Source organism: Acomys minous, assembly GCF_964271855.1.
Source record: "Acomys minous genome assembly, chromosome: 16".
Classification (NCBI taxonomy): domain Eukaryota; kingdom Metazoa; phylum Chordata; class Mammalia; order Rodentia; family Muridae; genus Acomys; species Acomys minous.
In genome coordinates, this window is record NC_140498.1 from 6,240,018 (window position 1) to 6,256,737 (window position 16,720).

The following is a 16,720-nucleotide window of genomic DNA, read 5'->3' on the forward strand; positions in this document are numbered from 1 at the left end:
TCAAACCTTCCACTTCAAACACTGCTCCTTCCCTCTTTTCACAGCTTTTTCTTAGATCCCATTCTTCTGTGTTATTTATGCTGTCATGGGGGAGACCTGCTGTCTTCAGCTCTGACATATTATTGTTTTCTTCTTTGCCAATCTTTCTCACATTTTCTTTGTAATCTCATCTTCTGTAATACACATAGATTGGGTGCTGAACCTCCTAACGTTGCCCTCTATTTTCCCTCATTTTTGTCACCGTGTTATCAGGCTTTCTGGGGGATTTGGGAAGCTTTGCAAAATTTCTAAGTTCATCTTTGTTGCCCATACTCAAACCACTATTGTTAATTTCCACTAAGAATAAAATGATGGTGATTCCCAATAGTGGTTTTCATCTTTACTCCATTTAATAAAACCCATTTAGCCAATAAAATGTTATAGCTGAACCACCTTGAACCTCTCTGAGAACTGGTCACCAGGCCTTTAGTGCTGTTCTTGTTGTTACTGTGATTCCTGCCTTTTCCCCCCGTGCCATGCTTTCCTCTTGTTTACCTTAATCTAGGCTTTTGCTAACGTATTCTGTCTGCTGAGTCTTAGAAGAAGCTAAGAAGATGCCTTGGCCACTGCAGTAATGAACACCCACAAAGACATGAAAGCTGGAGGGAGGTTCGGAGGGAAGAAGGGGGCTAGCAGGAACAGGAGGAGGGTGTTAGAAAGATAAAGGGAAAGGATGTCTACGGTCACAATACACTGTGCATAAGTAGGTAAATGTCAACAGTTTAAGAAGCACTTTTTAAAGGCTGGTATTATCTCGGCAGATAAAGACAGGTCTGACTGATAGAATTCATTTCTAAGCCCTGAGGAGCTACGCTGGATGCATCCTAGAGTCTCTCTTTCATGGTGATGCTCTGCTCCCTTATGGGCAGAAATCCTTGTTGGATTTATTAGTAGACCCGCTCGCCACCCACCCTGACATACTTACAAAATCTCCCAATTGCTCGGAGGCTCTGCAGATTGATACTTCCCCTGGTGTCCTGTGGAAGCCACAGCCTCCTCTACCCTTCCCTGGCTATCCCACACCTCCACTGGCATGGTCTCCCAACATCCCACTGGACTGTCTCACTCCTGAGTAATGTCCATTGCTACTACACAGAGTGCGCGGAGCTTATGCCGGTTGTAACTGCTTCCTACTCACTTAGTGATAGCTTGGGAAGAAGAGGAGGAATGGGTGTGATCAGTCGGCTGTCATTAATCCTATGCCTCGCTTGCTGTTCTGTTGTGTGGGCTCAGAAACCACCTGCTTATCTTACACCTTAGCAAGGACCCACAACGCAGCCTGGACTTCAGTTGCTGCACAGACACGGGACGTGTGCAGAAGTTCCTTCTGTCTGTCCCTGTGTCTTCAGTTGTGTGAATGTACACTCTAAAGGTGACAAGTGCCATGTTTCCACTCTTCTTGATAAAGTCAGAAAAAAATTGAAGCTATGCCTCTCTTAAAAAAAAATTTTTTTTTTGCCCTTTGTGATGATGAGGTAAAATAGAGCAGAAGGTGGCCAGCCCAGCCTCGTCCCAGTGCAGCACATCTCGGGGGGTGGGGGGCAGCCCCAAGTCTATCCTGGGCCTGCAGCCATATTCTAGTTTCTCCAGCTTTGATGTGCTTTTTTGCCTCCAACAGCAACACCTGTGCTCTGTAAACTCACTGAAACCCCTCCCCCCTCTTCCCCCCCCACCCACCCACCCACCCCCTCCTTCCCACCTTCCCACTCCCATCCCCCATCCACCCAACCCCCCACCACACCCCCAACCCCCACCCCTACCTCTCCTCATCCCTGTACAAGAAGAGGTGGAAAATACCATGTTTGTCTCACCTCACTGCCTTTACAGAAGCCAGAGAGCTCAGCTTTGATTAGGCGTCTCTGGGCTTCCATCTCATGCGCCTCCTGCAGGAAGAAGCTGAGGTTGTCTCTGGGGCGCTGCCTGAGATCACTCCTCACTTGACTTCCTGCCCTCTTCCCTCCTTGCTGTCCTTAGTCCCTTAGCCTTCCCCTACCCAGCATTTCCTTCAAAATCCTCTTCCCACGTAGCTCTGTCTCTAAAGCACTGGCGGTGGCTTGGAATTACTGACCAACTTTGTGTTCCTTCCTCAACAAGCACCTTGATGAAAACCTGGCGAAGCTCACCGCCAAGTTCGGGAAAGCCACAGCAGAGAAACTCAAGTGTCAGCAAGAAGCTGAAGTGACCTCGAACACCATCTCCCTTGCAAACCGCCTGGTGAGTCTGGGCTCTAATTATGTTAGCAGCGCTTGTCAGGTGCCCCAGAGATGTGAAAGGAGGAGCTACCTACAGGGCAGCTTCCTGTTGCCTTTGGGGAGGGGGAGTGTATTAAAATGTGCAGAGATGCATGTGGGGACTGTGACCTGAGAATTGTGGGTACGGAGCCTTCTCTGTTCAAGCATTTTGTGGGGCAGTTCCAGAGTTCTCATCCATGCAATATTTGATCATAGGGTGCAAGATTAGGGACTGAGAAGAAAAAAGGAATGACCTGAGTAGATCAGAATGTGGCTTTATTCATGACACTCCCAACCCCTATAACCCCCTAGCGCCCACCCCCCACCACCCCACTCCCCTGTATGCACAGGGAAACAGGGAAGAGATGGGCAGTCTCTGGCCCTCCTGAGAAAACAAGTCTAAATGTCAGGACAAAGGTGTTTATTTTATTGCATCTGTTGTTATATAACAAATTATCCCCCCCCCAAAAAAAATTACCCAAGGGGGAAGTGTATATATGCTGTCTTTGGTCTGGTCAAGAGAGGGCTGACTCTCTGTGGGCGTGGGACCAGAGAAATATATTAAAGGGGCTAAGTTGTGTTTCGTGTCTCTTGAATTGGTTTGCCCGGTGTCGGAGGCCTTCACAGCACACACCATCTTTATAAGATTCAGATACCTTCTTCCTTGTTTCATAGGAACTGTTTTGTAAAACCAAAAACAAAACAAACAAACAAACAAAAAACACTGTAATCATTCTACAGTATTTCACAAGTTTGCGGGGGCCGGGATTTGGGTAGAATTTAGCTTGCTGTGTTGTTTCCATGCCTGAAGAATTCAGGGTTACTCAGTCCTGGGGCTGAGCTGGCTTGAAGAGTCCAGAATGGCTTCCTTCTCTTGAAGCAGGTGAGGCTGGTAGGGGAGACTCAGAAGGGCCTCTCTCCATCTCTCCATCTCTAGGAGAGTCATAAGAGAAGATGCAACCTCTCCAGTGACTATACTAAAGGGCATCATCCCATCTCAGGACTCTACAAGAGAGTGGTCCAAGAGACAGGAAGTAGAGCATGTCACTCTCATAAAATCTGGGACCACAGTCTAGCACAGTGCCAGTTACTTCTGCCTTAGTCCACCAAAATAGTTACAAATTCAAGGGTAGATAGATAGGCCACTGTTGCTTTTGTACTAGACAGCCTGCTATCCTACTGTGCGCTAAGCCTGCGTTTTTTAGAGCAATGTAACCAACCTTACTGTGCTTTGCCCTTCCCATGTAATCAACATTTACAACTTAAGCTAATGATGCCCATGACCCATAATAAAGCACGTGGAGATAGACAACTGTTACTTTTGTCTTGTGTCTGTTTTGTCTGGTTGAGAGAGGCTCCCACTCTGTCGTCTAGGCTGGTTGCAGACTCGCTAACTTCCTGCCTTAGCATTCTGGGTCTTGGGATTACAGATGTGAGGCGCCATGCCTGACTTTTGACGAGAGGCGAAAGAATCTGTGGTTTTTTGAAGTTCCCTGTGGCTTGTGTTTCTGTCACATCCAGCATGGAAGGCTAGAGAGCAGCTTCTACTGAGCATGGTTTCTCTGTAGCCTGGAGTCTTGGCAGCGCCACCCCCACCTAAGGAGAGAGAAGCAATTCCTTTTCTCACTGATTCCAGCTACAGCCACGTTTCTTTGAACTTAAGGAGCCATGCGTTGTAGCCACCACCGGACTGAACCGTGGTTTAGTGGAGATGTTAGTCCACATGTGTGTCAGTTGCTGTGTGTGCTGACATTGCATTGAGACGTGGAAAATAGAAATGAGACACAGAAAGTTTCCTCTTGGAGTTCTTTAGTCCCTGAATGATTATACACATGATTTCTCCTTAGCTTTCTCTGCCTCGAGTCTGTGGTATGTTGTATTGTTCTGACCTGTACCTGTTGTCTGTCCCTAATAATGGACTTTGCTCTTTGTTTACTGAACAGGACAGAAATAGGCAGTACGTGGTATGGGAAATGGATAGAGAATGTTTTTCAACAGAAATATTTAATAGAATTTTACAGGGAAGAGATTACTTTCCTGACCACGACAAACCTGGAGCAGCTCTTAAAACCTCACAGATGTTACCAAGCGACATCCGCACATTGCTCCCAATATTTATGGGATATTTGTTGTAAGGTTGCTTTCAACCTCCTGGCTGCTTTCAGCAAATATTTACCATAACATATATACACATGGTTTATCATGGGTCAGGGGCATGGGAGCACATGATTTAAGATTAAAGCTATGCATTAGCTTAGGCTGTAAAAGCCGATAACATAGGCCCGTACTGAGGTTGGTCACCTTGTTCTTATAAAGGCAAGTTAGAGTTAAATAGGCTGAGCCCATAGTACTATAGAGCAGATTGAATATATAGACCTAAACAGTCTCAAAGCATGTTACCAGCTTGGATGCAAGGTCTGCCAAAAAATGCGTCTCCACAGTTATAGGTGGGACAGGCTGCCATGCAGCCTCGAGCTGACCAGTTTCACCAAACAATTTGGTTTAGAGATGGCACCCTGCAGATATGCGAGAAATAAGCCAGATCTGGCTGGCCTGCCTCCCGTCTAGCTCCTTACTTGGCTTCCAAAACTCAGCACAGCCTTCTCCGTCATCTGGCGACTTCTCCATACGCATTTCCGTGAGAGGCTGTGGGGCTGGATGTGCGGACGCCGAAGCCACTTCTGTCTCTACAACAGAGATTCTGTAAGAGAAACTTGGACTTCGCTGTCCTAGTCTAAGAATGGAGCAGGGCCTTGTTGGTTGGCAAATCTTTCTGGCTGTGCCAGCTCTAATAGTGTGTGATATTCTCCTCCCAAGAAGAGAGGTGTCTTCTTCCAAATATGAGCCAGGTCAGCTGAGATGTGTTCTGCAGTCTTAGGTACTTTGTACACACTCATGTGTGAATATACCTCTTATCACTGCCCTCAGCTCACCTCTGTCTTCCCACCCACTGGAAATTCTTTAAGGCACATGGACTTGATTATATTTTCATACCTCCAGCACTTAGGGAAGAGGAAGAGGATAAGCCTCATTTTCTATCATGCCTTACAGACCAGGCACAATGATAAGTGGTAACACGTATGAGCACATTCAGTCCTCATATCATCCCATGGAACCGGTGCAGCTGTCTCCACAGATATAAAGGGCAGAGCCCTGCAGCCCATGTTCAGAACCTGCTGCCATTGCACAGCCCATGTGATACACAACACAGAGTAGGGGCTTGTGTGTGGGAGCGTCGCCCACAGCCAGGCCATGGCTAATGGGAAGGGGCCGCCCAATCCTATGTGTGTAATGCATATGTCATTGCAGCAGTTAGGAGGCTGATGTGAGAAGGTCATGGGTTCAAGGTCATCATAGTAAAGATGTTGGAGAAAGGACAAGAGAAAGAGATTGCTTGATGCGTTAGCTCAGGCCACCCATTTCCTTCATTTAAGCTTGTTTAAACTTTGACATCGTGACAGTGGTTTCCTGAGACTTCCTCCTGCCACGGACGTAGAGCATGCGGTCTCCTCAACTGAACACACAGCTCTGCGGGCTCCAGCTGACTCATCTCTCCCCTGTCTGCCTTTTGAACGACAGGTGGGAGGACTCGCTTCTGAAAACATAAGGTGGGCAGAGGCCGTGCAGAACTTCAAACAGCAGGGAAGGACATTATGTGGAGACATTCTGCTTGCCACGGCTTTCATTTCCTACTTGGGTTTCTTTACCAATAAATACCGCAAGAGCCTCATGGATGGGACCTGGAAACCCTATCTGAGCCAGCTGAAAGTACGTATGTAAATGGCTTTTCTACCAACCTAATTCATTGAATTGAGCTGAGTTTCTAGGGAAAAACAAAAAGTCAGGTTTATTGGGGCAGCGCTTGGGCGGGTTCACCAACCTCCCAGGAGTGGGTCAGTAAAATCATAAGGCTAGGCTAAGGTAGCAGCTTCTTAAAGGGGAGTTGTGGGGGTAGGGGATGAATTGTGATGTGATGGTGAGGTACTTGTCAATTCCCAAACACTGATCAATTGTGGAATACAAAAGACATCCCAGGCCAGGACAGCTTCAGCACAGTCATAGTCCAGAGGGCGTTGGGTCCACAGACTTCCACAGCAGGAGGAGTGTGCACAATTCACAGTGCACCCTGAGGCGTATTACAAATGCCATTCCTAACTACAGCCCTAGAATGCGAGATGCATTTTGTACAATGATGGCTAAGTTTTCCTGGATCAGCTCATAAAATTCTGCCCGCTTAATGATTCGATGGGCTGGTTTAAAATGGTCCCAGCGCTGGGGATATCACAATGACTAGTTCAGGAGTAACTAGTGACACTGGTTGTGTTAACTATTAGAGCTAATAGCTCTAGTCCAGCTGTGATCTCATTCATCTTGAATACTTGTGGAGGAAGGAAATTGGTGAGAGAACAAACGACTGAAAGAAGACAAGTGGTTCTTAGCAGCCTAGGGTTTTGGGGCTTGTTTAAGATTCATAAGCATATTGTGCCATAGACTCCTTTGGAAGGTGCTGTGGGAGTACTGGAGAGCAGGTAATCAATACAGAACTGATATTTCCTTGGCTCATGATGCTGCTGTCCAGCAAGTGCCTCAGCACTGTGGCATCCCATGCCGGGAGGCCGAAGAGTAAGAGTGAGAGCCAGAGAGAAAGATGGAACCAAACTCACATCCAGGAACCACTGTCACAGGGATTACTTCCTTCCTGAGATATCAATGGGGGAACCATTTACAGGGAAGAGCCACAATGACATGCTCACTGCGGGGTTAAGTTTTTAATACCCACATTTTGGGAAATGCATCTGAACCACAGCAAGCAATCTAGAAAAGTCTACAGATCCTGAAATAATGCTATACTCATAATGTTATAAAGAAAATATGGCAAAACACATTTCTGTTTCTCTTTTGTTGTATTTCTTCCATATAGCTCAGACCCACTTATATGTCATAATCCTCCTGCCTCAGCCTGGCTACTCCAACCTTCTCAAGGGAAATCAGTGCTATGGTATTTTTATCCTGAGATCAGAAATGTGTTTTAAGCCGGGCATAGCATCATCATATGTGTGTAATGCATATGTCATTGCAGCAGTTAGGAGGCTGATGTGAGAAGGTCATGGGTTCAAGGTCATCATAGTAAAGATGTTAGAGAAAGGACGAGAGAAAGAGATTGTTTGAAGCTGTAGCGTGGGCCGCCCATTTCCTTCATTTAAACTTGTTTAAACTTTGACGTTGCGACATGTCTCACCTAGAAACTTCATACTCTAGAACTGTGTGATTGAGTTGCCCAAAAAAAGCCTCACAAAAATGTCATAATGCCTTAAATAAGTAGGTGATTTTTTCGTGAGACCACATCTACAGCTATCCGGGGGACCGTGTAGCCAAAGGGCTCCACTTGAACATGCCTAAAGGAAAAGGCGATGGTTTCAGTAGTGTTCCTGAGGTACTGAAAGGCAATTGAATCAAAGAGTTTAAAGGGTGTAAGTCTAAGCCTCAGAATCATTATACTAAATGGAAGTGGCCAGACACAAAAGGTCACATCTTGTATGATTCCATTTTTATTAAATATCCAAAATAAGAAAAGCTATAGAGACAGAAAACATTTAGTAATTGCAGAGAACTTGTAGTAGAGAGATGCAGGGAGGGGTTGTTTAATGAGCAAGAGCCTTCCTTTGGGGCCATGAAAATACCTGGGAGTAAATGGATGGGGCTGAAAGCCGCCTAACACTGTGCGCATGCTATCCCCCACTGAACTGTACACCTTACAATGGTTCGTTTTACATTGTGTAAAGTTTACCTCTTTTTGAAAGTATGTAAGTCAATGAAAAGGACTGTTTGTAGAAGAACTAGGTGAGCTGAGAGAGGCCAAAATAGAAAATCAGGAAGAGTTTTCCAGCCCTGAGAGAACACAGAATGGGTGGAGGTCTCAGGGCTGGGGGTGTGCGTCCCAGATGGCCCCAGCAGGCGTGCTCGCTTGGGGGGAGGGGCAGTGAGGGAGTAGCCTTGAGGAGGGAAGATTGGAGTAGGGAAAGGAGGCTCCCCAGCCCTTTCCAAGCAGGTATAATGGATGAGAGGAGAAAGTGGCTTGTGTGGGCTGGTGCTGCTACCAGAAAACCAATGGGAGAAACAGAGAAGTACATCAGGCAAGTCAATGTCTACATGGCTGTAGGCATTATAGGTCAATATCTAAATAATCAGAGATAGCTCAGTCTCCAAGCCTAACTGCCTGAGGTAGATAAAGGAGACCCACACAGTAGAGGGAGAGACCCAATTTTCCCAAACTATATTCTGACTTTGGCACACATGCCATTATCAACGTGCTTTCGGCAATAGTCACTCAGCCAGGAAAGAAGTCTTCAGAGGGGTGCTGGTCTCCCTGTCAAAGGGCTTATGTCATGTAATGAGATACTGTGGATTCTCTCCCACAGAGATATGGTTTTCCATTCAGAGTATCACCTCTTCATCAGGTTCCCATCCCAACCACCCCAACCTTGGACCCGCTGAGGATGCTGACTGACGATGCGGACGTGGCGGGCTGGCAAAATGAGGGCCTCCCCGCAGACCGCATGTCCATGGAGAATGCCACCATCCTCACCAACTGTGAGCGCTGGCCGCTCATGGTCGACCCTCAACTGCAAGGCATCAAATGGATCAAGAACAAATATGGAGAAGAGCTCCGGGTCACCCAGATTGGCCAGAAAGGGTAAGTGGCTGGTCACTGAGGTGGCCACTGTTGCCTTTTGTATAAGAAGAAAAGATTGCACGGAACACACGTAAGCCCTGGTGGCTTATTTTTCTTCTTCCGACCTCTCCATCAAGCAACCATCCCGACTTCTTGCAGGTTTTCCCCTCAGTTTAGGAAGTATTTCAGCAACATAATTGGGCACCAGTTCTGCACTCTTTCACATTCGAAATCATGCACTGTCAGTAGGATGACTGTAGTTCATAATTTATTATTCATATCATAGGAAAAGAAGAATTCAAAGGTTCCCAACACAAAGCAAGGGTAAGCGTTTAAGGAGGCAGGAAAACTATTTACCCTGACCATTGCATAACTCATATATGTATCAAGAACACACAACTATTATATGACAGTTAAAAGGATGCGGTGCCTTCTCATCTTTTCTGGGCAAACATTGTCACCATTCTGGTGTTCATCTCTTTGACAGTTATTATTGGTTATCAAACAAACAGTACCAGAATCACATAGGAGGTAAGCTTTGGCAATGCCTGTAAGGAATTATCTCAACTAGGTTAGCGTCTGGCCCTTGATTAGGTTCACTGAAGTGGGAAGACCCACCCTAAAAGTGGGTGGCACCATTCCCTAGGCTTGGGACCCAGACTGTACATACAGGAAAACGCTGCTGTGGTTGTTTGATTGAAAACAGCCCCCTTAGGCTCACAGGGAGTGGCGCTTTTAGAAGGTGTGGCCTTGTTGGAGGATGTGTGCCACTGAGGGTGGGCTTTGAAGTCTCAGCATCTCAAGCTAGGACCAGTGTCACTCACTCTTCCTGCTGCCTGTCCAGATGTAGAACTCTCATCTACCTCTCCAGCACCTTTCCTGTCTGCATGCCGCCATCCTCCCTCCCCGTCATGATAATAATGGACTAAACCTCTGAAACTGTAAGCCCGCCCCCATTAAATGCTTTCCTTTTATTATAAGAGTTGCTGTGGTTATGGTGTCTCTTCACAGCAATAGAACATTGACTAAAACACTAACCGAGCATGGCCATTCTGTTCCCTCTCGTTTGGCTCTGTGAATGCAGCTTAACCAGCAGCCTCAAGCTCTTTGCTCTTCCCTCCAGACTCACCCTGATGGTCGGCACCTATGAGCCAACATAGACTCTTTGCCCCTTAAGCCAGATCAGGCCGGGTGGCACACTAAGTACAGGCCAGGAACAGTCAGGACCAGCTCTTGAGGGAGGGGGGCAACCTGGTCACTGGCTTAGGGTTACTGTGTTCAGCCTGGCTCGTGGGTTCTTGGGCTTTGCTGCCAGTTTCCATGGGAGCCTCTTCTGCAGGAGGCTGACAAGCCTGGTGCTGATCTTTGGTCTGGCATAGCAGTAAGGGAAGCACCAGCTTCTCCTTGATCTACATCATGGCTCTCGTGATGTTCGACCTGTACCAGCAGGCTCATACTGATGATGTCAGTGGGGGCCGTCTGACTGACATCTATCAGTCCGTGCTCACTGCATCAGAGAACGCAAAGCATGGAGACCATGGATGGATAAAAGAGAGTCCCCCGTGGACCCTCCTGGCAAAAAACAGATGTCAGAAGGAAGTGGCCAGAGCAGACTATTACGTGGCCTTAAGAAAAAAATCACAGAAAGGGAGCTCTTGCCCACAAAGGGGACTGGCAATGATAAATGGGAAGTCACAGGGTGAGGTTGTGTCACTGGAGATGAAAAATGGCCTGAGCAAGGCTGACCTCTAGCCTCAAGGTAGCTGCAAATGAATCAGTGGGAAGAAATGAGTGGTGGAAGCAGCTCCAAGCATCACCATGGGGGAAAATGATTTGCTAGCTTGTCCCACAGCTTTAGGAAGGGACTAGCCTAAAAGATGCCCATGGGAGGAGGGCCAGGAACCACTGACAGTGATGAAGATCGGTGTGCACAAAGGGGACCATCCTAAACTGGGGCCTATGTGGTTTTTGGAGGGAACCGCCAGGGTCTTCTTCTGAGGGACCAGGTCTGAAAGGCTGTGTCTTGCTTGTGTTCCAAGTGGTTTTCAGGTCTGTGTGGTAGTCCTTAAGTTCTCTGGAAAGACAAAACAAAGATGGGTTTCCTTGTCTGTCTAAATCCTTTGTCTTCAAGACCAAACAACAGAAAACAAGCAGACCCTGTCATGTATAGAAAGCGCCCCCAGATGGACTGCATTTAATACCTGCGTAACTGGCTCTGTGGCCTTTCACGCTACTAAAGCCTCTATGCCAGAGGTACGGTACAGGAATTGTCAAAACAGTGGGAGGACTTTCAGTGCTGCCTTATGTCTGCATGCACACAGCACAGCCGCGCAGCCTTGGCTTTTGATCTGCACAGTCATACAAGCCATGGTCCTGTTTGGACGCCCTCAAGACTGGTCACAGTGGAAAGAAACTCTCGAACGTGTGTTGAGCTGTTCTGGAAAGGCACTCAGTATCGGGAAGCTTCCAGGAGATTATTGCTCTGTCTGGTGTGATGTCAGATGAGAATGTGGTGGTAATTATGAGGTTCTCCTGGAGTTGTTTTGTTTTGTTTGACACAGGGTCTTAGATAACCCAGGCTAGCCTTGAACTTCTGATCCACCTCCTTCCTTCTACACTAAATGTTAGGACTAGAGGAGTGAACCACCATGCCCAGTTTATGTGGTTGTGGAGATAAAAACCCACTGCTTCACCCATGTCAAGCAGACACTCCATCGACTGAGCAACAGCCCAGTGGCGCTTTGCGGAGTCTTAACGTGTCTTCAATATACACTCTGAAGGGCTCCTGCCTGAGATATTTTTTCGTCTCAGCTTCTCTCGAGTCGCCCAATAGAAATGGGTATTTGTAATGATTCCCTGCTCAGCTCGGGGTGACCTCTTACCACTTCTGCATTTAATAGATCCATGACGTTTAAAATATAGTCGAAATGGAGGCCCCGTGGTAGAGTAGCAATGTTAAACTTAGAATAATCTCTTTAAAGTAGGAGCCCTAACAGCCCTCAGCCCAAGGGGCCCAAGCCTGTCCCTAGAGCTCGCATATAGAACGTGAGGCATTTACCTCTCTTGCAAAATTTCCCAGCCCAAAGAGTTGAGGAGCTTTTTCTATGTGTTGTTGTTGTTGTTGTTGTTGTTGTTGTTGTTGTTGTTGTTTTGCTCTGGTTTTTGTGTTAAAGTACTCAGGGATAGGGGTGAATATGCCATAGCACATGTTGTAGAGGTCAAAGGGCAACTTTCAGGAATCAGTTCTTTGCTTCCTCTATGTGGGTTCCATGAATCCAATTCAAATTACCATCCTTGACACAAGGTGCCTTGGCCCACCGAGCCATCTCACCAGCCCCAAGGTCTCTTGGAGATTTTTCTGAGCTGATTCCCTCTGCTGTTTGTTAACAAGTTAGTAAAAATCATTTTAAAATGTTTGGGAAGGCTGAAGGGGTAGCTTAGTGGTTAAGAGTCATGGCTGCTCTTCCAAAGGACCTGAGTTCAAGACCCAGCACCCACAGTTCACAGACCATCCAGAATTCTAGTGCCAAGGGATCTGATTCTTCTTACGGCCTTCACTCACACAGAAGCATACACAACATACAAGTAATAAAAGCAAATCTTTAAAAATAGATAAATAAAATAGTATATGCTTCCTAGGCCTCCCAAAGTGAAACTTAAGAACAGCTATCTGTGGGTTAACTAGTGGTTAACTAGTGGGTTAACCAGCTTGTGCTGTGTGCTAAAGAGATGCCCCATGCACCATTTTAGTGCTTTCATAAAATAGATAAAATCTGTTCTTAACTATAATAAATGTCTTATTTTACATGTGTAAAAAATTACTTTGGAAGAATATTCAATGCCTTGAGGAAATGTTTATATTTTATGTGTAAAAAAAAACTAGGCTATAAAGCAAAAGTACCATATGAATTCAACAATACAAAAAAGTAAAATTGAAAATGCAATGTGGTCAGCTCGCCATACCTACACGCTGCACAGAAAGCCAACCGTGTGTCCAAAATACCTGGGAACAACTGCATCTGTGCTAAACATGTGCAGACATTGTGTGATTGTTATTAATAATCCTATGCAACCACCATTACACAATGCTTTACTGAATCAAGTATTATAAATAAAAGTAAATGGAAGGATGGCTGCAGACTGTATGCAAACATTATCCCATTTCACGTAAGGTGTGATTGAGCACTTGTTGGTTTTGTTTCCCATGGGGCCCCAAACCAATCGCCCAGTACCAAAGGACCACCCAAATAACCAGACGTCCACAGAAAACACTGTGTACAGGTCATTCTAAGTAGGGGAAAATGTAGCAGCTGAAGACATTTCTAGAAGTTGTGCCTCCCCGCCCAACACTGCACTTCCCTCAGAGGCACGGCGGTCTTGCTAAGCTGCTTCAGATCCGTGCGTTGGTATGGACTCACATTACCTACTTTGCTCTTCAGTTGTCTTCAGATCATAGAGCACGCACTGGAAGCTGGACATGTGGTGCTGATTGAGAACCTTGAGGAGTCCATCGATCCTGTCCTGGGGCCTCTGCTTGGGAGAGAAGTCATCAAGAAAGGCCGGTGAGACTGCACAGCCGCCCTTTGCCCTGGGTAGAGCTGTGGAGGGGTCAATTCTAGAACTACTTCCCCTTGGCTCAGGTCAAGGAGCTCTCTGCAGCTTCCTCTCCTCTAGCAGCAGGCCTGCTGTGTTGCCCTTGGCTTCTGGGAGCCTGTACCCCTTTGCCCTGCTTTGAATGGCCACAGTTCATGATCTGAGAGGAACCTTAAGGGAAGATGGTCAAAAGCAGACAGACTCTTAGGACAAGCCAGATGTGTGAGGCTTACAACTCAGCTCCTGGTCAGTTTGATGACCCTTTGTAACTTTGAAGGCTTAGGAGAGGTACAGGGAAGAAAGGGGAAGCTGATAGGACTGAGAAAAGAAGTAGAAGCACTTCCATCACATATGATAGGCGTGCTAATTAACAGGAAGCTGTAATTAACTCTGGAGCATCCTTACGTGTTTCCTGTTACTGTAACAAAATACTCAAGGCTAGATAGTTTATTAAGAAAATGTGTTTGTGTAGTTCACAGTTTTGGAAACAGAAAGCCTACGATTGATCAACTGCATCCAATGAGTCTCTTTGCAATGTCACAACATGGCAGATGGCATTGGGGTGGGAGTACATGGCAGGAGTGGGGTTGGGAGGGATCACGTGATGAGACAGGAAGCAAGAGATCAATCCTTGAGGATCCAGGCTTTCTCTCTCAGGGACTAATCCACTCCTGTTAGACCCAACTCCCAAACCCTCCCAAGAAACAGCATTAACCACTTCCAATTACCTTCCACCAGACCACACCTCTCAGACAGACTCGGGGAGTGCATGCTTGTGTGCGCGTGTGTACACAAACACACACACACACACACACACACACACACACACACACACACACACACACACACACACACACACACACATACAGAGGGGGGGCGGCATATGGAAGCCCAAGCTCTCAGTACATGGATCTTTGGGAACAAACCACACCCAGCCTTTAGCAGGAGCCTTACCAGATGCACAGTCCCCAAGCTACCCTTCTGTGTTTCAGCTGAACCTGCTTCTGTATTTAACTCTTTCACCCATCAAAGTCATTCCTCTTCTAGCTGAAAAACAAAAAAGAAAGAAAGAAAAAGAAAAAGAAGAAGCCTAGGAAGCCTTCCTGCCAACTGCAAGCAGATGCCCCTTTGGCCACACTCCGTGCTGCCATCTGCTGGGACATTTTCATAGCAACGGAATCTATACTGGCACAGTGGGAACAGCTCTGCCCAGAGTTTCATAGTGCAAGATGAAGCATGAGACAAAACGTAATCCTTCCAACCTGCTTCTAACGTCAAGTCAAAGAAGGGTCCTAGCCAGTTAGTTGTTAGACATAATTAGGAAAAAAAAATGTGTCAGAATACGATAATCCTGTTGACTATGCTCTTATTTTTTTTTTTAATCTAAAATTCTACCTGAAGGCGCCCTGCCTTCACCTGAGCCTATGTGTTCCAGATTCATTAAGATTGGAGACAAGGAGTGTGAATTCCATCCCAGCTTCCGGCTCATCCTTCACACCAAGCTGGCCAACCCTCACTACCAGCCAGAGCTGCAGGCTCAGGCCACGCTGATCAACTTCACGGTGACCAGGGATGGCCTGGAGGACCAGCTGCTGGCCGCTGTGGTCAGCATGGAGAGGCCAGACCTGGAGCAGCTGAAGGTGTGTCAGAGATGCGCCGCGGACGGAAGGCAGCCTCTGTGCGGCCATTGCGGGAGCAGCGGTGGGCAGTTCCCCCTTGAATCCTGCACAGTGTTTTCCTCAAGACCTTAGACGGGTCCCAACCCTACCTAGTCACCTGTGAAGACCCAGTTGGCAAAGGGAGAACTTGGTGAGCTGAAGAACAGGAGCAGGGAATCTGGGAGAGTGGCCATTCCTGTCCCCAAGAGCAGGGCCTGGCTCGGGGCTCTGAAATGCGAGCATCTGATGTCACATACTCACCGGGGGACATCCAGAACCAAGTAGGATTAAATTATGCCTGGGTATCGGAAACAGGGTCACCCTTGCTGGGCTTGTGTCCTAGCTGACTTAAGACACAGGTCAGGCAGCTTGAACAGCAGGCACCTGGGGCCAGGCAGTTCTGAAGGCTGGAGGCCCAGGACCATGGTGCTGGCTTCTTGTGCGGCTGCTTTTCTGAGCTTGCTGGTGGCTGCCTGCTCATATGACCTCCCATACCTATACAGAGGTAGGAGCCTCTCTCTTGTGTTTCTTCTAGGAACATTGATCCCATCCAGCAAGGGCTTCCCCTCTATGACACCAAGCACTTCCCTATAGAGTCAGTTGGAGGATTAGAGTCTCAGCATACCAGTTTGGGAGAGTATAGATCAGTCCATGCGGTAAGCATTTAATTGGGGCCGGCTTACAGTTTCAAAGCTTAGTAGTCCATTGTCGTCATGGTGAGGTGCAGGCAGACATGGTGCTGGAGGAGCTGAGCGTTCTCCATCTTCACCCACAGGCAGCCAGGAGGAGGGAGACTAGATGTGTTTAACGCGGGGCATAGCTTGAGCATTAAGACCACAAAGCCCTCTCCCACGGTGACACACTTCTTTTAACAAGGCCACACCTCCTAGTTGTACCATTCACTACGGTCAAGCATTCAAACACATGAATCCATGGATACCATTCCTATTCAAACCACCACACACAGCATTTGTGAGGTTGAGTCCAAGGCTCCCCAGAACTCTCTCCACACCATCGTTTATTACTCAAGAGACACCCTGGAGCCCAAAGCACATAACAAGATTATAGTGTAAAAGACCCAACAGAGCCCAAGGAAGACCATGAGCTGTCTACAGAGTTTATGGCCGAGCAGAGGAGCACAGCAAGTAGAAATGCAAATTGAGAAATAATGTCATTTTAGCTACTTATAAGAATAGTCAAGAAATGAAACAAGGTAATATGGAAAGCTACAGGCTTAAGCTGGCCTCAAACTCATCATGACCTACCTCTCTGTCTCCCATTTGCCAGAATCATGTATATGTGCATGTATGTCTGTGTGTGTGCATGCATGCTCACGTGCACACCAGCAGGCACAGCTTAAGGAGACTAATTTAAATAGTAGTCATCAGAAAGCTTGTATGGAAGGCCAGGCATCGTGGCACATGCCTTTAATCCCAGCACTCTGAAGGCAGAGGTAGATGGATCGCTGTGAGTTTGAGGCCAGCTTAGTCTACAAAATGACTCCAGGATAGCCAAGGCTACACAGA

General features: G+C 47.0%; 1 protein-coding gene across 3 annotated transcripts in view; it reads left to right on the top strand.

The window, feature by feature from the left end:
* DNAH9 (dynein axonemal heavy chain 9) overlaps positions 1–16,720 on the top strand; it is a 318,017-nt gene that overhangs the window by 241,379 nt on the left and 59,918 nt on the right. For all 3 annotated transcript variants that reach the window (XM_084761565.1, XM_084761566.1, XM_084761567.1), the window contains 5 exons: positions 2,134–2,253; positions 5,850–6,038; positions 8,729–8,964; positions 13,383–13,505; positions 14,972–15,176. In XM_084761565.1, coding sequence (XP_084617691.1) covers positions 2,134–2,253; positions 5,850–6,038; positions 8,729–8,964; positions 13,383–13,505; positions 14,972–15,176 — 873 coding nt within the window. The remainder of the gene's footprint in view (positions 1–2,133; positions 2,254–5,849; positions 6,039–8,728; positions 8,965–13,382; positions 13,506–14,971; positions 15,177–16,720) is intronic.